The 22,659-nt window shown below is 58.4% G+C and overlaps 1 protein-coding gene across 6 annotated transcripts in view; it reads left to right on the plus strand.

The window, feature by feature from the left end:
- Positions 1 to 22,659, plus strand: part of BANP (BTG3 associated nuclear protein) — a 112,348-nt gene that overhangs the window by 55,823 nt on the left and 33,866 nt on the right. For all 6 annotated transcript variants that reach the window (XM_058707379.1, XM_058707380.1, XM_058707378.1 and 3 more), the window contains 2 exons: positions 11,995 to 12,234; positions 21,011 to 21,178. In XM_058707379.1, coding sequence (XP_058563362.1) covers positions 11,995 to 12,234; positions 21,011 to 21,178 — 408 coding nt within the window. The remainder of the gene's footprint in view (positions 1 to 11,994; positions 12,235 to 21,010; positions 21,179 to 22,659) is intronic.

Consider the following 22,659-nt stretch of genomic DNA (forward strand, 5'->3'; position numbering starts at 1 on the left):
GTGAAGCGTCCGACTTCAGCTCAGGTCATGATCTCGCGGTCCGTGAGTTCAAGTCCCGCGTCGGGCTCTGTGCTGACCGCTCAGAGCCTGGAGCCTGTTTCAGATTCTGTGTCTCCCTCTCTCTCTCTGACCCTCCCCCATTCATGCTCTCTCTCTGTCTCAAAAATAAATAAATGTTAAAAAAAAAAAAATTAAAAAAAAAATTTAATTTAATTACTGTAGATTTGACCTATTAATTTATTTATTACATTTACTTATTTATTTTGAGAGAGAGAGAGAGAGAGACGGAGCATGGGCGGGGGAGAGTAGAGAGAGAGGGAGAGAGAGAATCCCAAGCAGGCTCTGAGCTGTCAGCCCAGAGCCTGACATGGGGCTTGAACTCACAAACTGTGAGATCGTGACTTGAGCTGAGATCAAGAGTTGGATGCTAAGCTGTCTGAGCCTCGCAGGTGCCCTCAAGTTTACCATCATAAAGCGTACAGTTCAGTGGGTTTTTAAAGTACATTCACATAGTTGTACACCCAGCCCCCGGTCTAATGCCGGGACATCTCTGTCACCCTGGAAAGCAGCCCTGGCAGCCACCGTCCACTTCCTGTCTTTGGTATTACGTGCTGCAGGCACTTGGCACACGTGGGCCGCGCAGTGCCGTCCACGGTGTGGCGAGTATCGCCGCTCCGATCCTTCTGTGGCTGGGTCCTTCTCCGTCGTGTGAATGGACCACATTTTGTTCATCTGCTCATCTGTCGACGGACCCTTGGGGTGTTTCCGCTTTTTAACTGTTCGGAACGTTCGTGAACAGGTGTTTGGGAGAACGTGTGGTTTTGTTTCTCTTGGGTAGCACCCGGCAGTGGAATCACTGGGTCCATTTTTTACACATTAAATTTGAGAAAGAGAGGGGTGTCGCCAGTGTCGGCGAACGGGCATTAAACATCCGTGGAGGAGATGGTGTTCGCGGCAGTCGCAGAGAAGCCTGATCGTTCTCTCTGTCCGGGTGGGTCCTGGATGAGCACGCACACAGGTCTGACCAGCCGGCCACTTAAGGCCCGGTGTTTGTTCGGTCTAAAGTGTGTCACCTAAGGCGCGTCACACTCGATAACGCCACGAGTTTCTGAGGTTGTCGTAGATACAACGTATTTCATCTTTTTATGTGTGTTACTGTGATGTGATTAACTTGAGATATATTTCACTTGGAGAAACTACAGAGTGACACAAATGAACATAGAAAAAGGGGTCAAGTTTCCAGCGTCTACATGTCTGCGGGGGGGAAAAAATACAGATTTTCTTTTGATCTGAGTCTGAGTTCTTTATGAGCTGATGCATTTGTCGAAAGCGTTACTCTCTAGCAGATTGTTTCCATCGGATAGGACTCTTGGACGGTACCTGTTGTTAGGATTGGACAGACGAGACAGAGTTGACTGATTCTGAATTTTACCTTATATCAAAGAAGAGGTCACGATTCAGGATCATTCAGCCTGACCGTTGCACTAGGAGAAAACGTGCGGCGACACGTTTGTTGTGCTGCCACTCCTTGGGAGGGTCCCCGCCGGCACTTTGCCTGCTGTGTGGAGCCCGGGCCGCGCCGCCCTCGTGGCACCGTGGTCTGTGTGGGAGGACACGGAGGCGGACGGAGTCCTCTTTAAGTGGGTGCCTCGGGCGTAACTGTTGAGGAAGAAGCTACTCCGCTGGCATCTCGTATCAGAGTTACCGTCGACCGATAGTGGCATGTTCCGTGAAACACGTCTGTGAGGCGGATGGGTGCGCGGAGAGGTGGGTGAGCGCTTTGCCTGCCATGCGCTCCCCACGACTAGAACCCCTCGCTGAGCTGGAGAGAGCGTCAGGCAGCTAGTTGTGTTAGAGAAGCACCATTCACACGCAGAGCTCCGAAGGGCCGTGAGCTCGGCTTTCGTGGGGTCATTTAATTCCCGCTGACGGCCCAGAGCCGCAAGTACGCAGACCGTTCTTACCTTCGTAGAAAAGTCTTTCGGTGCTTGCGGTTTTAGAAACCACAGCTTTCAAAATGGTTTATTTCTTAAGAATTCCAAACGGTTTGCCCGAGCTGACGTGTTCTTTTATATCACGTTTGGAGTCCGATCATTTACCGCAAGGTATCGTAGCATTTTGTCCCCGTGTTTTTGTGTAGGCCATTTTGTCTGCCATGGCACAGATTTCCTCAGAATCAGAGAGGAGTGCCAACTGTTGAGGGCAGTGGGCAGTAAACTTACTCTGGTTCCAATTCCTGTCTTCTCTTGGCATTATGGTCATGGTTCAGCATCGGGGTATCATCGTTCAGAGGTTAAGCTGGCCGAGTCAGAAACAAAGCAGCTAAAATAGGACCAAAAATGGAATGTGTTAAAATCAACGAAGAGGGGCGCCTGGGTGGCGCAGTCGGTTAAGCGTCCGACTTCAGCCAGGTCACGATCTCGCGGTCCGTGAGTTCGAGCCCCGCGTCAGGCTCCGGGCTGATGGCTCAGAGCCTGGAGCCTGTTTCCGATTCTGTGTCTCCCTCTCTCTCTGCCCCTCCCCCGTTCATGCTCTGTCTCTCTCTGTCCCAAAAATAAATAAAAAACGTTGAAAAAAAAAAATTTAAAAAAAATAAAAAAAAAAATAAAATCAACGAAGAGACTTAGTGATTGTTTTTTTAATTTTTAATGGTTATTTATTTATTTTTTGAGAGAGAGAGAAAGAGAGATGCAGCGTGAGCGGGGGAGGGGCCGAGAGAGAGGGAGACACAGGATCCGAAGCCGGCTCTGGGCTCCGAGCTGTCGGCACAGAGCCCGTCGTGGGTCTCGAACTCACAAGCCGTGAGATCGTGACCTGAGCCGAAGTGGAATGTCGAACTGACTGAGCCACCCAGGCGCCCCAGATTTAGTGATTTCTTAATAGTTTAAATTCTTGCTGTCTTTGCACTTGAGAATTCTTAAAAAACTTGAGTAATCCTTCTCATAAGATATTGGGTACTCAGCTTTAATGGGGAGGGATGGTACTTGAGGTATAATTGGATCATTGTTGGAAATTGGCCTCATGAATGTTCCAAAGCCCAGTCAGTAACATGACTTATGTGGTAAATCTCTGGGATGTACTCGGTGGGGGCAGCAGGGTAACATCTGGCGGGAGCGGTTCATTTGGGAAAGGTCGTCAGTCACGGCGCCAGGAAGGGGACGGTTCCAGGGCCCGTGAAATACGACGGGTGCAGATTGCCGTGTTCACAGAACATCAGCCTGCGTGTGTGAAGAAGGAAGTGTAGCCGGGAACGTTTCTCAAGGATCTATTTACATAATTTATTTTACAGAAACTTTTTTGAAACAAATTCTTCATGAGGTCATAACATTGAAAGCCAGCCTATCGTATCGGCCGTCGTAAGTGGGCTCCTACAAGAGCGGGATCCCAGACAGGTTGGCGACCGATCCCGGCGAGGTTGAAGAGGACCGACCGGCGTTAAGGGTGCCGGTGCGTCCTCGGGCGCGGCAGACCGTGGCAGACGGGCCGCGCGGGGAGGCCGTTGCAGCACCTCGCCCCGCGTTCCGGAACGGGCAGCGCGTGACGCCTCCCGGAGACACCGTGTCTGTGCCCGGAGGTTCCCACTCTTCGGTGGCAAAGGACCGAGGCGTCCTTGGTCTCTGCTGTGGTGGTCACGGGCGAGCTCGTGACGACTCGTGCTGAGTGGGGCAACCTGGCCCGAGCCGGCAGCCTTGCCGTCCGGTCGGCGGGGTGCTTGTGTGGTTTCTGTGCGACGCGCTCACAGGGGCTCCGGTGCCAGAGACCGTTGGTTTTGTCCCTTTTCCGTAGTATCCTGTGTGTACCTCAGTCCTCTTGAGTTGCCTCTTTGAAAACCCCCAATTATCAATCTGTTTATAGCTCACAGACGTCACATCGCTCCCAAATGAGCATGTCGTTCGGGCAACGGGTGCAAAGTCAACTGTGTCTAATGCCAGAATGGCAGGCGGGTCGTCCGTTCTCGTGGGTCGGTCGGAGGTCAGAGTGTCCCCAGCGCTCTTTGAGGGTGATGCATGTGAATAAGAGGCACAGTCGGAGTGTAAGCACCTGAATTTCAAGGATTTAGAAGTCGGTGCCAAGTTGTATCGTGAGTGACTCAGTGCTGGGAGGCCGGCCCGGCCGGGCACGTCTTGGAAAGCCTTGGTCGGCTCACGCCCGGGGCTGCTCTCGATGAGCACGGCCAGAGCCTGCGGGCCGGGCCACCCTGTCCTCGTCGCCCCTGCTCCACGCGGCAGCGTGGAGAAAGCCGCACGCCATCGGTCGGTTTTAAGGGCAGCAGACCTTACTGGGCTTGTCCTCACTCCAGAGGCTGATGATGTTTGCTCCAGGAAGGGGCGCGGCGAGTCGGGTGTGCTGGGCAGTGAGGGCCACAGGAGACTTGTGAGCGCCGGGCTCCTGGAGCCTCTGAGGGATTCACCCTGTGGTGCCATTCCTGTTCGCAGCCGTGTCTTCGTTGTACGCAGTCCGTTGCTTTTGAAATTCATTAAATTTGCAGGCCTTAACAGAAGCCACATGCAAGTTACTTTTTGGTCGAGATGGAAAATGCAGCCTGACACCAGTCACGACTAGCAGTCTGTTCCCTGAAGTCTTGCCCGGAGACGGTGGAGGCTGACTTTGAACGAAGTTGATGTGAGGTTTGCTGTGACCGTGTCCCGTGTCCCGTGTCTCTGAGAAACCCTGGGGCCCCTACTGAGTCACGGAGTGTTGCCGCCTTTTGTTTGTTCACTGTCCTCGGGGTAGCGTCACTTCTCACGATGACAGAGAAGCGATTACGTGGCGTCTCGGTCACGGCCAACAGGTGCCCGCGGCTATGGGCAGCCCTCCCCGAGGGTGTTGGGCCTCTGGGAGCATCACCGGGACCCACGAGCGTGCCCCAGCAGCACGTTCACAGGAGGTGGGCACCCGCTCCCTTGCCCTTCTCTCCGTGGTGCTGCAGACACACGGGGCTCCATGACGGAGACGTTTTTCGGGGCTGGCAGGCAGGACGGGCAGAACCACGTTGTCTTTGGAAACAGGTGAGGTGGTGAGTTAGGGTTGCTTGGAGTGAGACGGCGTTTGGAGTGGCTGGTAACCACTTTCCCCGCCCCTGCCACTTTGCGGTCACGCACAGATGTTGGCGGCGACGCCCTGAGCAGAGAGCGCCCGAGCTGCAGTTGGCCGCGTGAAGTCCCGGCTCGCGTGAGTGCTGGGTCGGTGCCATCCGGGGAGAGAGCGTGTTCAGGCCCGGGCCCTGGGCACGCAGTGAGTTTGGCAAGGCTCACTGCCGTCACTGGAGGGGAGTGCGCGTCGTGGTCGGGCGCGTCTGTGCACACGTGTGCCAGCAAGTATTGAGAGGGAGCATGACGCCAGGTGGCCCTTTTCTCCCCGTTGAACCTGTACTATCGTGAGAATGTGGCAGCCGCTCGCGGCTTGGTGCTTTCTTCTGTTCGCCTTCCTGGGGCTCAAGTAGACCTCGGAACAAATATTTGTACTCAAGCGTTTTAATGGCAAGAAAATTCCAGTTACCGCTCAGTTTTTCATTACGTTAGACTTTGCAGAAGCGCCAGCTAATTGCATTGAGAATTTCAATGATTGGGATAGAAGGCAAGTTTCTTTTTCTCATAATCTGCTAGTTTTTAAATAAAGCCAGCAGAACCTTTCTATTGTTTCCGATGCCCAAACTGACCAAGCTGTTTTGGTAAACTAAGTCCTCTATGGATCGTTAAAAGGTGAATTTCTCAGATATTTATGTGAAAGGACGTTTCATCTCGTTTTCCATTTGAAGGACCTGATTCATCGTCCTGGCGACAAGCTGGAGTCCAGACCGGGTTCTCGCTCCCGCATTGGAAGTGGGTTAGGGCTGAGTGTTTCCAAGAGGGGGCGAAACTAAACCAGCTGGTCGGCCGGTATGACCCCGTGGGGGGGGGGGGGGCGGGCAGAGCGTCTCCGGTGTCCTCTCTTCTTGCCGGGGGTCCTGGAGGTGCTGCCCAACGCCCCGACGACCACAGATGGTGACGGTGGAGCCCGGGGGTCCTTTCTCCCACTGGGGTGGGTCCCCTCCTTCCGTGGCAGTGGTTTGTCATTTCTGTGTTGGGCAGCGTGACTTGGGCTGTAGTTCTTGTCCACTGGGCTTGACTTCTTGCTCTAGAGACCACGTGCCTGGGACTCACAGAGTGCCTGGTGAAGTTAGGGGTGAATAGTTTGTAAATAGGTCATAAAATGCCTTCTAAGAATTTTTGAGACGTTTGATTGGAATAAAGTTTCTGGATAATTTCCTGTGTTATGCAAGAAATTTAAACTGTTATTTTCAGGAGTGATAGGAGGGTGGGGAGTAAGGGAAACTCATTTTTTAGAGTAATTTACTTTTGTGGGGGGAAGCATCATTTCTTGAAATAATACTATAGGATTTTTTTTTTTTTCAACGTTTTTTTAAATTTATTTTTGGGACAGAGAGAGACAGAGCATGAACGGGGGAGGGGCAGAGAGAGAGGGAGACACAGAATCGGAAACAGGCTCCAGGCTCCGAGCCGTCAGCCCAGAGCCTGACGCGGGGCTCGAACTCACGGACCGCGAGATCGTGACCTGGCTGAAGTCGGACGCTTAACCGACTGCGCCACCCAGGCGCCCCTATAGGATTTTTTTTTGAGTGCTAAACCTTAATAATATTCTTGGTACGTATCTTTAATTTTTTTATGGTTTTTTTATTTTTTTAATTACTTTTAAACTTTACGTCCAGGTCGGTTAGCATATGGTGCAACAGTGATTTCGGCAGTAGATTCCAGCGATTCATCCCCTATGTGTAACACCCAGTGCTTCTCCCAAGTCCTTGATGCCCCTCACCCATTTAGCCCATCCCCCCTCCCACAGCCCCTCCAGCAACCTTCTGTTTCTTCTCTGTATTCACGTATCTTGTGGTTTGTCCCCCTCCCTGTTTTTATATTGTTTTTGCTTGCCTTCCCTTATGTTCATCTGTTTTGTCTCTTAAAGTCCTCATATGAATGAAGTCCTATGATGTTTGTCTTTGACTAATTTCACTTAGCATGATACCCTCCAGTTCCATCCACATAGTTGCAAACGGCAAGATTTCCTTCTTTTCGATTGCCAGGTAATACTCCGTCGTATACGTAAACCGCATCTTCTTTACCCATTCATCTGCCGATGGACATTTGGGCTCTTTCCATTCTTTGGCTGTTGTCGATAGTGCTGCTGTAAACATGGGCGTGCACGTGCCCCTTCGAATCAGCACACCTGTATCCCTTGAATAAATGCCTAGTCGTGCGGTTGCTGGGTCGGAGGGCAGTTCTCTTTTTAATTTTTTGAGGACCCTCAAAACTGTTTTCTAGAGGAATTTAAACTGACATCTTTCATCCTCCGGAGTATTCTGGCAGCATTTCCAGAAGCCCATGTGCTTGGCACGGAGGACAGGTGTTTTTGCTGATAGGTGTCAGCAGGGAGTGGGGAGCCCTTGCTAGAACGGAAGCCAACTTCCTGTGAGGGCCTGGTGAGGAGACCGCCCGCCCCCCACGTCCACCGTGGCTGTTGTCCTAGCGTCGCGATTCTCCTGGTGGCGTTGGCGTCCTCGGCTGAGGGCGTGCCCTTCAGTGTTCTCTTCTGTGGCGCTCTTAGCAGAGGCCCGTTGCTGAGGACAGACTCACTGCTGATGAATCAGTCTTACTGACGATTAATCGTGTCTGACGTGAAAAAAATGAGGCTTCACTTTGATGTGTAACTTTGTTCGCTCATTTAGCATCACGTCTTGCTTTCGGAGAATTGGAATCTTTTTGAAAATGCTTGCATTTACACGTTTGTCACAGTGTCGGTTTGTTGGTGTTTTTCTTTGTTGTTCTGGAACCACGAGGCTGTCCAGTTGGGTGCCGTCTGGAAGAATGGTCTTTTGCATGACACTGTTTCAGCGCCAGGGCCAGAGTACAAGGTTTGGACGAGGTGAGGTGCTCTTGGCACAGGCGGGCAGGTGTCGACGGCCCCGTGCTAAGGGGCTTCTGATTCGTGGGGCCGTGGCGCCGGTGGGAGGCCTCACGGCGTAGATGGCACGGCTCTGGTGGAGGAAGGCACTTCCCTGAGGTGGGGACCGAGGGGCGGGCTGGGTGTGCAGGGCAGCCTGGAAGGAAGCTGGTTCTCAGGGCTGGAGTGAGTGCTGCGGTTCAGGGGGTATTTGCAGAGACCTGAACTGCTCGTCCTTGACTGAGTCATGTCCCGCGCGTCCTGGGCACGCGGTCTTGGTATCAGCCCGACAAGATGTGGGTGACTGTTGGGAAGACAGCCCCGAGCCCTTGTCCAGCATTTACGTTGCTCTGACGACAGTACGTAAACGTGGGGTGCTTGCTCAGCACAGTCACGTTACCCGTTCCCGAGAAAGGCTGCAGCAATCTTGGGCAGCGTTGCTTGTGCCGGCCCACGGGGGGTGTCTGTGGTGGTCGGGAGGCAGGTGCGGCGTGGCTCTGTGCCCCTCGTGGCTCAGGATGCTGCCACCCTTCCCTGTGGGCTCACAGGGGTCTTCCTGTTCAAACACTCAGGTCCAACAAAGATGTCATTAGAGTCTAGTCAGTCACCTTGGGTTTGACGGTATTCGCAGTTAAGTCAGCAGCAAGGGCTTGCAGCGCGGAAAGTTTCTTTGTCTTAAGCTTATTTTCAGAGAGAGAGAGAGAGAGAGCAGCGTGCAAGCCCGTAGGAGCCAGGAAGGAACAGAGAGAGGGGGAGAGAGAGGATCCCAAGCAGGCTCTGCACTGTCAGCGCATGGCTCGATATCAGGCTCGAACTCACAAACCGTGAGGTGTGACCTGAGCCGGAAGCAAGTTCGACGCTAAACTGACTGAGCCACCCAGGTGCCCCGAAAGGTTTCCACACGGTAGTTCCTGTACCGAGACGTGTCCTTGAGCTGGCGAGTAACCTCACCAGTGGCCACAGGCGTCCTTCTGTCATCCTGTCCACTCCCAGTGTCCCCTGTCAGTTCCCAGCAACATCGGGTCACTCCCCCATCTCTGTTCTCCCTCCCTCCTTCCCCTACTTGCTTTGTGTCTTGACCTGACTGCTGCAGGTGGAGGGAAGTCCTTCCACTCTGTGGTGTAATCGCAACTGGGTTCGCTGGGGGTTTCGGTACTGACCATTAGACCCCGTGCCAGGCGTGGAGCTGCCCGGCAAGGATTTTTAGATGTAAATACCCTAGACGTTCGAGCCTTCGTGGCATCTCCGATACGACCTCGAGACCGCCCCGCGAGTCCCGTCCATCTGCGTGTAGATCACGTGCCAGCCTGTCTTTCTGTACGCGGGCCGGATGTGGTAGTAGCTGAGTGATGCTCACAAACGTGCATCTACTGAGCATGTGCCCACGGCTCTGCTCCCTCGTAAACCACTGGTGTCTCTGAGAGATGACGTTGGCTACTCATCGCTTATCCTCAGTTCCAGCGGCCTAGATCGGTGATTTGTTTTCTGCCCTTCGCTAAAGCCAGGAGCCTCGCCTCAGCCGCCCCAAGTGGTGCTCCGGCCGCCGCTCGGCCTCCGGTGGTGACGTGGGCATCTCGACAGGGATGCTGATGCACACCTCCGGGTTCAAGAGCTCAGCTGGGAGAGGCTCCTGCAAAGGGGCAGGGTGGAGGCATGGGTCACAGACGAGCTCTCTACCTGCTCCGCTCCAGGCTTTTGGCAAAGCGGGGCCGGGCTGGTTGCCCTTCATGGGGACGTTTTCTGTTTCGGGGAGGTCGGAATGTAAACATTGGGACATTTCAAAATAAAGCTCGTGAGAAATATTGAAGCAGCGATAACCGTGGCTGCGACGTGACTTACGGCCCGCTTGTCAGAAAGCTGGTGTCCCTCTTCTGTCCCAGGCTCCCAGAGGGAGGTTGCGGCTCTCCCTGTAAACCCCCCTGCCGTCCCACGGTGGCCTGTTTATGCAGGGGCTCTCTCCCACACCTCAGCTAGCTTCCGTGTCAGCATCAGAAGAGCTGGTCTGGAAAGCCGTCAGGTTTCCCGGCAGTTCTGATCATAAGCGGAGCTTCCTTCTGCCAAAGGTTGAGGCTCCTTTGAGTTGAAGTTTGACAGTCAGGGAACCCTTTCACACGCAGTCTAGGTCACTCCCGCAACGACTGGAAGGAATCTGTGCCTGAGCAAAGCCCACGCCCCTTGCTAAGGGTCTGGCTCGGAAGCCCGCCTGGCCGAGAGCCTGGTCTCTGCCCCACCGTGTCCTCCCCGGGTCCCGGGGGGAGCTGGATCTGCTCTGCATCTGGCACACCGCCAGGGGCGAGGTTTCCCCTTCCGGACGGGCGGAGCGCTAGCCACCCCACTGCCCGCCCCCTTCCCTCTCCCCGAGCCGTGGGCCTGTCTCCCCGTCATCACGGTGGCTGGCCTTCCCCCGTGTGAACGCTGAGCTCTGGGCGTTTGTATGTCACATCATCCTTGAGAAAGCCCGAATCTGGGGCTTGTAACGATTTTCAGTTTGCAGAGGCAGAGACGAGTTGCTTGCACGAGAGGCCGGGAGCTCCGTCGTCTGCTGGTCCCGGAGCCCGTCCTCGCGGAGCTCTCTTGCGGGCGAGGTGGCCAGAGAGAAGACTGGGCGGCTCGCCGGGGTAGCCAGCCTGGGTGTGGGGAGACCCGGAAGAACTAACGAACCCAGAGCGTCTGACACCATGTGGAGCGGTGCCTCTCTCCAGACCTGGTCAAGGGCGTCGGGTCTGCTGGAGTCAGAGGTCAGGTGTCAGCAGCGCACGCGGCCCCTTGGCTACCCGGGTCCCAGAGACCTGCAGCTCCCCAGGCACCAGACCCCGTCCCTCCTGTGTGCCCTGCTCCTGCAGTCAGGCGAGACTCGGGGCTTTTCATTACGTAAAACGGTACTTTTGAGATTTTAAGATCACGAATGGCGCGGTTTTCGGGGTTAAGGAAAGCACGTGTGGCAGGGAACGAAGTTTCCACAAGGAGAGGAAAAAGGTCACGGTGCTCTGAATAGGAGGTCAGGGGAAGGTGCTCTCCGGTGATAGACTTCCAGCTTCACTGCTGGGAGGTCAAAGGTGGGAAGGGAGAGGGGTGGGGGTGGGGGAGGTCCACAGAACAGGACAGGGGAGCCCCGAGCCCTCACGGAAGGGCTCCGCAGTGAGGAGAGTACGGGCCGGTCTGCGCAGCCCTGGAGCCCCTTGTCCGTCCCCCCCCCCCCCCCCCCCCCCCCCCGCCCCGAGCTGGCCGGCTGCCTCCCCCGCAGTGCAGGGCAGCAGGTCCGTTTTCTCACGTGGGACGTGCCTGGCTTCCACGCGGCTTCTTCTCAGAGCACTTCCAGGCCTGTGCGTGGGTTCTTGTCGCCCCAGAGGCCGGTGGGCTCCAGGTGGCTGTCCTGCTGCTGGAACCCGAGGGAGCTCCCCTCCCGACCCCTGACGCTAACACTCTGGGGACCACTCTTGCTTCCTGTCCTCCCCGGCGCCAGCAGGCCGGAAACAAGCACGGTGGTTAGAAGTCGCTGGTGAAGCTCCCCTGCGGCAGTTGTGGAGGGAATCGGTTGGAGGCTAGAGCTCGTTTGGTGTCCCCGCTTCCGGACACCGAGACCCAGGTGTCGGGTCTGGGCGGCACCTCGGCCGGCGCTGCGGGGCCTTCTGCCACCAGACTCGCGAGGGCTGTGGGCAGCCCCGTCTCCCCGGCTGCAGACCGGCTGACGGTGCACGGCGCCTGCGTTCTGTGTGCTTTTCACTGAGGTCGTGGGGCCGGCCCGGCCCCAGGGAAGCCCGGCTGGAAGGCAGTGGGGTGTTTACGGGTCGCAGCGTTACGTCTTGTTTCTGAGATGGATCGCTGGAAACCGCGGCGGCTCTTTGGGAAACGACGCACTGGTTTCTGGTCAGCCGTGGGTGTCCACGCCTCTCCTTTGTGGCCTTGGGGGTCGCCCCGGGGCTCTTGGCCGTGCTCTGGAAGCTGGGAGAGCAGCTCGCCAACGGCCCCCAGGGAGGATCCTCCTCGAGCGCGTTTGAGTTGGGCACGGGGTGCTCTGGACTCGTGAGCTTACGTGAGACCGTGTCCCGTCTCTCCCAGAGGACTACCCCAACGGCACCTGGCTGGGCGACGAGAACAACCCGGAGATGCGGGTGCGCTGTGCCATCATCCCGTCCGACATGCTCCACATCAGCACCAACTGCCGCACCGCCGAGAAGATGGCGCTGACGCTGCTGGACTACCTCTTCCACCGGGAGGTGCAGGCCGTGTCCAACCTCTCGGGCCAGGGCAAGCACGGCAAGAAGCAGCTCGACCCCCTCACCATCTACGGGATCCGGTGTAAGTGTGGCCTTTCTCTCTGCTCACCGCCGCCGGTGCCCGGTCGCGGGAAGGGTCTGGCTGGGGGCGGGTCGGGTAAGGTAGCGTCCCGGGGCCGAGTCCGGACCCCGCGCCGTTGGCTCGAGAGGACGCTGGCCTCGGCACTAGTCGCAGAGCCGGGAGGGCAACTTCCGGATGGAGCGTCTCCTTTAGTGAACGTCCGCCGGTGCCTGCCCGTGGGAAGACCCTGGCCTCGCCGGTCCTCAGGCCGTTCCGAGGCCCAGAGAGGAGCAGAGCCAGAGCCTTCCCCATCCTCTGCCGACCGCGGCCTTTCCCTGGCTGCCCCCTGGCGCGAGCAGGGTGCCGTCTCCCTCCTTCCTTTCCAGGAGGGCCGACGATGGGCTGACCTCCCGACCGTAGCCGGCGGAGCTCATGGTGCCCGTCCTGATGTCCTCACGGCCTGTGTGGTGCGCCTCCTCTTTGAAGAGGGCCCCGTGCTCGAGTCGGTGATCCCTGTGTACCATTGGTGACATTTCAGGGGTGCAGGCGGCCCTGCGGGTGGCCCGTATCCTTATCGGCAGCACCCGCTTGCCTCTCACCCCTGGGCTCGTCCGATCCGCGGGGCCCGTCCGACTCCGGGACGCGTTGACGTGGCTTACGATACAGACACAAAATGAAGCAGAAAGACACGAGACACGAGATTTCTCACAGAAAGGCTGGGTAGCCGCATGCGAGACCCAGGTTCTGGAGGGCCGCTGTGCTTGAATGTGAGGTTTAAGTCTCATCTAGCAAAGGGCGGGGAAGTGAGTGAGTTACCTGGAACTCACTATCTCAGACCAGGGAAGGGTGCTGTCGCACCAGGAAGGAGTCGTTTTTGTCACAGGAAACTCTCTGACGTCGATCCACAAGCCTTCTGTTGAGGACAGAGAGAAACGGAAAGACTTTTTCCGTAGTTGTTCTAAAAATAGCAGGTAGGTTTTTACCTGTTCTCTTATACTTTAGATTAAAACTGAGCATTTTCTCCTGACTGTAGATCTTCCTGGCAGTCGCTAAGAAACAGAACCCAGGTCCCTCTTACACTACAGCGGCTCGTCGCCATGGTGTCCCCATTTGTTGGCCCTCCACTTTCTGCCTCTCCTGTCTGACCCGCTAGGGGTGTCTGTCACGGATGCTGAGAACCGTCCCTGGTACTCTTCTGAGAGGCCGTTCACGTAACCAGCCGACGTCGGCCCCCGAGGTGGGGCAAGAGCGGTTCACGGTCGGCGGCGGACTTTTCCTGAGGGCCAGGCTCTGTGGGCCGCGGGGTGTCTTGGAACCGCTCCGCCCTGGGAGTGGCCACTGACAAACAAGTAGGCCCGGCTGTGTTCCAACAAAACGTTATTTTTCAACAGCAGGCGGCGGGCTGCCGCCGTCCGCCAGCCCCCGGGCTGGAGCGTGATGCCAGCTGGGACCCTCCGGTGTGCCTGCGCCACTCTGGTCTCTGGGCACGTGGTGTGTGTGCAGCCCGCGGACTCGTGCTGGCATGTCGACAGGCCGCCGTGGGGTGGTGTGTGACCCCGTGACCCATAGTGCCCTGTGTGGCGGGTTTGTGAGGGTGAGGGAGCCGTGGTCCCCGATTCCCGATGGCTCTGCGGGCCGTCAGGTGTTTGTAAATGGCCACGGCCCTGGCAGTGTGTCAGGGGCTTGGAAGGGGAGCCCTGATGGAGAGGCTCCGTCTGTGGCCTGGACGGGGCCCGGGGCTGCGTGGGCACAGTGGCCTCCGGGTGGGAGGCTGCTCTTCCCGTGGGGAGTCGACAGGCCTCCTAGGACCGGAGGCTGGAGGGTGGTTGCCTCTCATTTGGAGACGCGCCTTGGAGCATCAGTCCAAGGAGTACGGGCGGTCTGTGTGCGGGCCGTGACGTGCAGGTTATTAGGCAGAGGTTTGGAGAAGGTTCCCTGGAGGTGGTGGGGAAACTGGGGGGGGGGGGTGGTGGGGAAACGGGGCGGGGGTGGGGCCCAGAGCAGAAGCACGTGGCGGTGGGGCCAGTGTGCTGGTGCCCAGGGAGACTGGGGGGGGGGGGGGTGTTGGTTGCGTGCTGCATCAACCAGACAGGCCGGTTCTGTTCCTGTGTGTGGGACCTGGGCTCTCCCATGAGCCCTCCGCCATCCGGGAAACCGAGCTGTCTTCCTGGGGCGTCAGGAGGCGCGAGATGCTGGCATGTGCCGCGCAGTAGGGGCTCAGCGCGGGAGCTGTCTGTTTGCCCCGGCCTCGCAGGTTCAGGGCACGTCCCCTGGGAGGTTGGGGCGTCCCCTGCGCTCACCAGCTGTGGTACCGCATGCGCCCATGCCAGCCGGGCGAGCCGAGCCCCCCCCCGGAAGGTAGCGCAGCCCCAGACGGCCTCTCCTTGTGAGCTCCTGGGGGATGGAAGTGTGCCCGCATCCGCGCCTGTGGTGCCCGGTACCGTGGAGACACGCGGTAGTGCGGGTTGTGAAACTGCCCTGGGGAGGGGGGGCGGGGCGCCTAGCAGGGTGACCTTCAGGGAGACTGAAGGACGGTGTCGTAGCGGGGCTGTGTTGAGAGACTAACACGGGGGTACGGCCCAGGTCGCAGCAGTGGAAGCAGAGGAGGGCAGACAGACTCCAGGAATTCTGGAGACACGAGCAAGGCTCGGCTGAGCCGAGACCCAGGAGGTCAGGTCGCCCGATTTCCCTGCAGCAGAGGGCCGACTGACCGTCAGAAACTTCTGAGTTGCCAGCACAGTGGTTGTATTTGCTTCGAAGCCAGGTGGTGGGGGCCTGTGAGTGTTTGGGCGGGAGACCGGCCCGCCCGCGTGTTCCCGTGGGGGCCCGAGGAGGAGTTCCGGGGTGCCGGGCTGTCCGGGGGCCGGCGGAGCGCCGCCACAGACAGCTGCCTTGTGCGAGCAGCCTCACTTGGCCTGTTTCTCTCCCGGGCCGGGGCGGCCTGCGGGTGTCGGTGAAGTGGGAGGGGTCCCTGACCCCGAGCACGTGTGTTCGCTGTTTTTTCACATGTGATTCGCAGAGAACGAAGGAGTGGCTTTTCAAAAGGAAGACAGTCCCCTGCGCTCAGTTGTGAGAGACCGTCCACAGGGAGCCTTCCTGGAGCCGTGGGGCCTGCCCTCACCGACTCCCTCCCTCCGACGAGGCCTGTTGAGAGAGCAGGCGAGGAGTCGCCTGGAACTAGGCTGGAACTGGCCATCTAACCGTGGCTCTGAGCTGGTGGCCCCCACCCACCACGTGCAGCCTGCGTTCTCAGCTTCCCAGCCAGAGGAGCAAGAGGGGCGCGGGCTCGGGGCCCGGAGCCCTGCAGACCCTGGGGCGGGCTGCACCTTTGCTGTGGGCGGGCAGGCGGGATGTGGCCCTTGTGAGAGCCCGGCTCCATCACGTGCGCCTGGAGCAGGTGACGGTGGGCGTCCTCCTTTGGAAGAGGGGTGTCGGGGGCCTGGGCGGAGCTCGAGGAGTGGCTGGGTGGGAGGGCGGGTGCCTAGTCCCATCGCACACCCACCTGCCTGCCGGCTCCTCCCATTGCGAAGCCTGGGCTTTCTCCTCGGCCCCTAGTGGCCGGGGCACAGTCCTGGGCTGAAGGGGCACAGGCGGGTTGGGTTTGAGTCAGGACTCCAGAGGGTTGACCGCCTGGCTTTGGGCCAGTCCCACGTGCCCCGTCACGCATACTCGGACCGCAGCCCGCGAGGGGGCGGGCGCACCATCTACACACACTAGGCCCCTGTCGTCGTCGTCTCCCCGCAGCCCGTCCTGGACTTCCTGTGAGAAGCTGTTCACCGGGCGAGGGGCCCTCTCAGTGGGAACCTTTAGATGTGATTTTGAGGTGTTAAAAGTAGTTGTTGATTTTTTCTGACTTGGGGCCGGTTCAGATTGTTGCACAAGAACCAGAACACAACAGGTGAAGCAGTGGATCGGACTGCTGAGGGCCGAGTGGCTCGGTGGCTCGGTGGCTTTGTCGCGCCCGCCTCTGTTTTCAGCTTCCTGCGGACCCGGGAGCCTCGCTCACAGCTTCCAGAACGCGACAGCTGCTGCTGCCAAGTGCAGTCATCACGGGGAGGATTCTCATCTAAATTTCCCCTTTTTGTTTGTCAACAGAAGTAGTTTTCTCCCTTTCCTTTCTCTGGGGAAAAGGAATTCGGAAACATCCGTGGGCCGTGTGTCTGAGAACTGCCTTTCTAACGAGGGAATGTGCGTTTTCGGGAGGGAAGCGGTGCCTAAAATACTCCCTGAGAAATACACGCTTTTCAGGGTGCAGCTTTAGGGCTCCCACGGATTGGAGGGCTCCCTCACACTCGGGTAAGCTAGCCGTATAGATCGTGTGCCGTGTGTACAAGCAGCACCTTACTACAGCCGTAAGCGTCCGGAACGTTTTCGGGCGGGGCTCTCAGCTAAGAACGCCACCCGTTGCCTTCTCCCCCTTGATTTGCAAGTACGGCTTTCGGCTTTCGTTCTTACGGTTCATCCCAGCGAATCACCGAGCCTCTCCTGGACTGTAATGTGGAGCGAGTTGCTCGCCCGCGTGAGCTGCTAGAAACGCGACGAAAGCACCCGTCGGGTGGACAGTCGCAGACCTCCGAAGGTATCGCGAAGCCTGCTGGTGTGGAGGTGAGGTCCCGTGGGGCCCCCGAGCCCTCGGGAGGTGGTCTGAGCTCCGCTTGGCACACGCCAGAGCCCTGCGTTCACAGAGGATGGCGGCCCCCCGGTCCGTCCCAGCAGCTGCGCCCGTAGAGGGTGGTGTTTCGTGACCGCGCAGCCGTGACGCAGAAGCTGGTTGGCGCCCACCTGCGTGAGCTGAGGTCCCCTGGTGCGCTCGGGGTGTCCCGGGGCGGCGTCACAGAGTCACGGAGCACCGCGCGCTGGGGGCTCAGAGCAGCAGGGAGTCCCCCTTCTCTCCGCCCCGGAGGCCGTAAGCCTGCGATTCTGGAGCCGGCTGGCAGCGTGTGACAGCACGGCTCCTGTCACTGCTCGTGTCCTCCCTGTGGACGTGCTCCTCTCCTCTCCTTGTCCGGACACCAGTCCCGTGGGATCCCAGCACACCTGCGCCGGCCTTCTTTCCAAGGGAGGTCACGTTCTGAGGTTCTGGGAAGGACGTGGATTTCGGAGGACACTTCACGGGGCACAGGGCTCGGGTTCTCCGGAGCTTGATACTCGAACGCGGTGCCTTACGCGGCTTCTGTGGGGGTGCCCGGCACTTGTGTTTGGTAACGCCGAGGCGCCAGAGGGAGTGCAGAGGGGGGCAGGTTTGGTGAGCACAGGTGAGAAGGTGAGCAGTCGGGGTCCTGGCTCACAGGTCGCCCGGACACAGGGCCTTGGCGCGGCCCTCAGCCTCCCTTTCCTGCTTCTCCTCAGTCGGGGCCATCGCTGCCTGGGGAGCGGGGCTCACCTGGCTCTGCGGCCTGGACACTGGACAACACACAGTCTGTGGGGAGGCGCGGTGACCAGTCCTCCTCACTCGGGGGCTAAAGATTTCTGTTGTTTTTCTAGGTCAGTCGCTGTCAAGTCAAGACCAATTCTAAGAAATAAATCTCTGGCACGCAGTCTTCTGTTCTTTCCCCTTGAACTTGAGGTTATGTGAGCAGTGATAGTGGTTTTCATTCCTCTGTGGCTGATGAGCCCCATGCCACCCACCGAGGACGTGAGATCGCCAGCTCTGTTTCTTTTTCCCACAGTGCGTCTCAGCTCTATGTGGGGCTCGTTGTTGGAGAGCTGGAGTGTGGTTTTATGATTTGAACCACCAGTGTCAGGATGGGCGTTCCGGGATGTGGGAAGGCGCTTAATGGTGACGGAGCTTCAGCTCTTTGGGAGGGAGGGGGTGAGCAGACAGCTTGCCGGGGAAGCAGCAGAAGCAAGCTCAGAGGGACCGTATTTTGGGGGGTGGCTGAGAGGGTTTGCCTGCTGAGCACTCTCCCCCAAGCCAGTGAGGGGACAAGTGGCTTATGTTCCAGAGGAGATGAAGCCCCACAGCTGCCTGGGGATCCCATGTGCTGGGGAAGGCACCGGAAGCTGCCTGGAGGTGGCCACGTCTCCTGCACAGGGTCGCTGCTCACTTTTGTCCCAGGTCTCCTGTGTGTCCGTGGGTGGGGCCTCGGGTGCTGTGTAAGGCAGGGAGGTGCTCCTGGGGGTTATGTGGCCATTTCTCCTCCACCCGGCTGGGTGCCGGGAGGCCTGGGTGTTAGCTTCTCACTCCCGACAATTCTACAGGCTCTGAAGCTAGCTTGTCGACTGTCTAATTTTGTGCATTTTTCTTGTGACCATCACATGTGAAAGGTGTTTATTTATGGGGGTGTGGGGAGAGAGAGAGAGAGAGAGAGAGAGAGAGAAAGCCCCCACTAGGGAGGGTCAGAGAGAGGGTGAGAGAGAATCCCAAGCAGGTTCCAAACTGTCAGCACAGAGCCCAGCGTGGGGCTCGGTGTCACAAACTGTGAGATCGTGACCTGAGCCGAAACCAGGAGTCGACACTTAACCACCTGACGCACCCAGGCGCCTCTCAAAGTAACCTCTTTGTCACTCATCATGAGACGTCTCTTCCACCGTTCGTTCGTTAAGCTGCGGTGCTCCGTGCTGTCCGAAAAGACAGGTGGGCTTTCGGGAAAGTCGGAGAAAGCCGCATTTCCAGGCAGCACAGAGCGGTCTGAGGCTGCACCCCGACACCTCCGCGGGCCCCCTCAGGGCAGAGCCGAAGCCTGCATGTGGGCACCTTGGGGCGCACCTTCCCCCTGCGCCCGGTGCTCTCCGCGGGGAGCCGGCTGCGCTGCTGACCCGACGGCGTTCCTGGCGGCCGCTGGGTGGGTGCTGCCGGACGTGCTGTTGGCAGGAATACGCAGCGAGGTCTCCGGAGAATTTAAAAACGGCTGCTGTGTAACTGTACAGACGTATGCTTTTTCTTCAAAGGGGTAAGCCAGGCTTTGAACTGGTAAATTGGTTTTTACAAAGTGGAACTTAAATGTTAACGTCACACATTCATGTGTGTCGTGTACGTTCGTGTCTGTTACCAAGTATTTAAAATTTCAGGCAACGTCATTAGCTCCTAGCAGCATTCGGGAGGCTTCTCCCTGCCTGTGCCGGTGTGGGGACAGGAGGGTGGGGTTTATTTAGGTCCTCTTACCGAAGCGCGTCCCGGGAAGGGCGTTCTGATGGCGCTGGGTTGCCGTTTCCCCTCTCTCGGCACCGCTGTCCTCGGCTCTGCCGTGACATCAAAGTTGGTAACCAGCCCAGAACGTTCCGAGTCAATCCCCTGGACTTAAAGCCATCGTGGGGCACGTGGCAACCACTCAGTAAATATTGATCGATGATTTCTGGCTATTTTAGAGGTGACCTGGAAATCAGCAAGCAAGGAGTTGGGCCTCATTTGTGTATTTCCTTCTGTGCACGAGGCTTGCAAAATGCAGCTGGAAGTTCCTTGGATTATTTTCCTTTCGGATCCTGTAAATCCTGTGTCTCCTCAACCCAAGGCCTTTTCATCTAGATGACAGAAATTTTGGTTGTCGTATTTAGAGTCGGAGGTCGTAAGCACATGCTCGTGAAATCAAGACGCATCTTTCCGAGAGAAAAGAAACTTGATACTTCTGTGAATTTAGGAAAACGAGCACTCCCTTTGTTGCGATTGTCTCGGCAGGAGGAGGTCTAAGGGATCAGGCGGCCGTCACGCTCTCCGCGGACAGTGTAAACGCGGCCTTCCTAGCAGTCAAAACAGGAAGTTTTTCAGCTCCGTCTTTTTATTATGAAAGTTTTGAATTTCATCCACGTGTTTTCCTGTGAGTCGGCGAAGTTCCGCGAGCCGCTCGAGTAGAGGTCATCCAGTCGAAGAGCGTTTCTTGTGGTTCCCATGGTGGTGACTGACTTCCTGTTGTCTCGGCAGAGAAGAGGCCAAGTGTCCAGTGAAGGTCTCTGTTGGCCCCCTGCGCCTCAGTGGCCTGCCTGATCCCGTTTCCTTGTGGGGGAGGGAGGACTCCGGTGCCGTTCAGTCACGTTCTGAGAGTGCTCTGTGGTGTAAGTGGTTGACGGGTGTGGGCGTCAGTAAGATGCCCCGCTAGGCCCAGAGGAACCAGGGCAAGGCTGCATGTGCCTCGGGGAGCGGGGGAGGGCATGTCATTCCGCGGGGCTGCGGGCTCTCGGGAATAAAGAATGATGTGCCCGCGGGGCGTTTTCATCCTGACCGGGCGCAGAGGGAGGGCACAGCGAGTCACAGAAGCCGGCCTCGGACTCGGGCAGCGACGGAAGAGTGTCTTCAGGTGGATCGTGACCGCATTTAGTCCACCGGGGCCGGGGCATCTGCCGTGTGCCCGGGCGGTCTGGGCTCTTGGCACAGCACACACTGTAAATGTGTCCGTCCTCTAGGTGTCAGCCGGACAGGGTGCGGGTGGGAGGGACTCCGGGTCCAACCGGCTGGTTCCGGGCAGGGCTGCTGAGGTCGAGTCTGAGCCGAGACTGGGGAGAAGGGGGACGGCCGCAGGCCCGGAGGCACGGGCGGAGGGGAGCTGGTGCTTGCGGACGCAGCTCCAGTGGCGTCGTGGGCTCCGGTTTTAACCCCGACCTTGAGGCCCCTGAGCGCCGTGTGTGGAGTGTGAATGGACGTGGTTGAGCGCGGGCGTGCTGGAGGCCCGTGGGGCCCGGCACCCAGCCGGCCGCCTCGTGGACCGGTCAGCGCCTGAATGTGTGACGTCACGGGTACCTGCTGGTGAGGCTCTCAGCCCCCGGCCACGTGTCGCTGTCCCGTGTTCGTGTGGCTCGCACACGGCCGGGACGTGAGGAGCGGCCTTCGTCTCGCCGTCCTTTAACACGGGGTGTGTGCTTTCAGGTCACCTTTTCTATAAATTTGGGATCACGGAGTCTGACTGGTATCGAATCAAACAGAGCATCGACTCCAAATGTCGGACAGCCTGGCGGCGAAAACAGCGAGGCCAGAGCCTGGCCGTCAAGAGCTTCTCGAGGAGAACGCCGTCCTCGTCTTCGTACGGCGCTTCAGGTACGCTCCGTTCGGAGTCCCGAGTGCCGCGCCCTGGGGGGCTCGGGGGGAGCGGGCCAGCGCCACCCACAGCGCCCCTCAGCGCGGCGACGGGGAGCCCGGCCCCGTGCGCGCCCCGCAGGTGAGCTATCTCGGGACCGCCGTGGGTGCTGCGTGGGGTTCCCTGAGCGGCAGGGCGGGGCCGGGTCTGGCGGCGAGCGCCGTGTCCTGTCCTCCCTCCGCCAGATTACTGAGCGCGCCGCTGGCTTCTTGTCCTTGCTGGTGTCTGCGTGGGGGGCGCGGACGAGGCGGGGGTCAGCCCGGGTCGTCGTGCTCATCGCTGCCGCTCTGAGCTAGAGACTTCCCCAAAAGAGCAAGGGCACGTTCCAGATTTTCCCTTCGGGCATCGTTGGAGGACTGGCTCTTCCGAAGCAGAAGGTTCACCAGGAACGCCACTGTGACTTCAGTGTTGCTTTTTTTAAAGCTTTTTAAAAAAAATCTCCACAACGTCTCCCTTGGCCTCGGCTCGTAGAACCGGAGCCCCGATCGGGGCCGGGGTCAGGACCCCAGGGCAGCGCGGGCAGGGTCAGCCGGATTCTCGTCCCGCGGCACTGTGGCGACAGACCCGGTGGCCCGGCATCCTTGCGGGGTCTTGCCTTTCTGAAGCAGACCTCGGGATGTGGCTCGCCTCTCGTCTCGGTAGCGACTTGCGAGCAATCCCTGACGACGAGGGGCGGCCACACACGTCGTGCCCCCAAGCCGTGGTTCTCTGAGCGGCAGTATCGAGGGACCTTCCAGCCAGAGATCTAGGCCCTTCTCTCACAACGAGCAATCCTGTTTGGGGAACTGAGGGAGGTAGCGACCGTACGATGTGCTGAAGCGGTGGCCCCCTGAAGAGGTCGCCCGCCTTCGTGGGTCTCCGGCGGGTGGGCGTGGACGCCATACACTCAGGGAGGTAGGTTTCAGGCGGGCCCGGGAGTGGCCGCCCTCTCCCTGGGGTCCGAGGGGCTAGCACGGAGCTGGCCCGTGGCTAGCGCTCAGTGTCTGTCCCGAAGGAGCGAGGAGGAAGGGCAAGATGAGGCTTTCTCTGTGGAGACGGCGCGGCCCCGTTTCAGGACCCCCGGGCAGTGGCCCGGAACCGCGAGTTTCTGACAGGCAGCGGAGGTGCTCTCGGGCCGGCCGGCACCATGTTTGAGGGTGGAAGGTGTCGAGTCCGGTGAGTGGCCGGGCGGGTGTGCTGGGGGACCCCGACTCTGCTTCCAACCCCCTGATCGGAGACTCGGGGGTCTTAGCCTCCTGCTCAGGTGTGATTCCTGCCGTGTGGTGGTGGCGTTCCGACTTGTTTCATGCTTACTTAGGATTTTTCATCTCCCTTCCAGTCAGTAGTGTTCCTTTCAACTAAATGATAGTGGTTCTGTTTACTGGGACAGGAGTTTCTTCGATTGTTTCTTGGTTTACTAAGCCTGTCAGCATTTCTTCTAAGATGCTTTGGGTTTGAGTAA

Source organism: Neofelis nebulosa, chromosome 17 (genome assembly GCF_028018385.1).
Source record: "Neofelis nebulosa isolate mNeoNeb1 chromosome 17, mNeoNeb1.pri, whole genome shotgun sequence".
NCBI classification, from domain to species: Eukaryota; Metazoa; Chordata; class Mammalia; order Carnivora; family Felidae; genus Neofelis; species Neofelis nebulosa.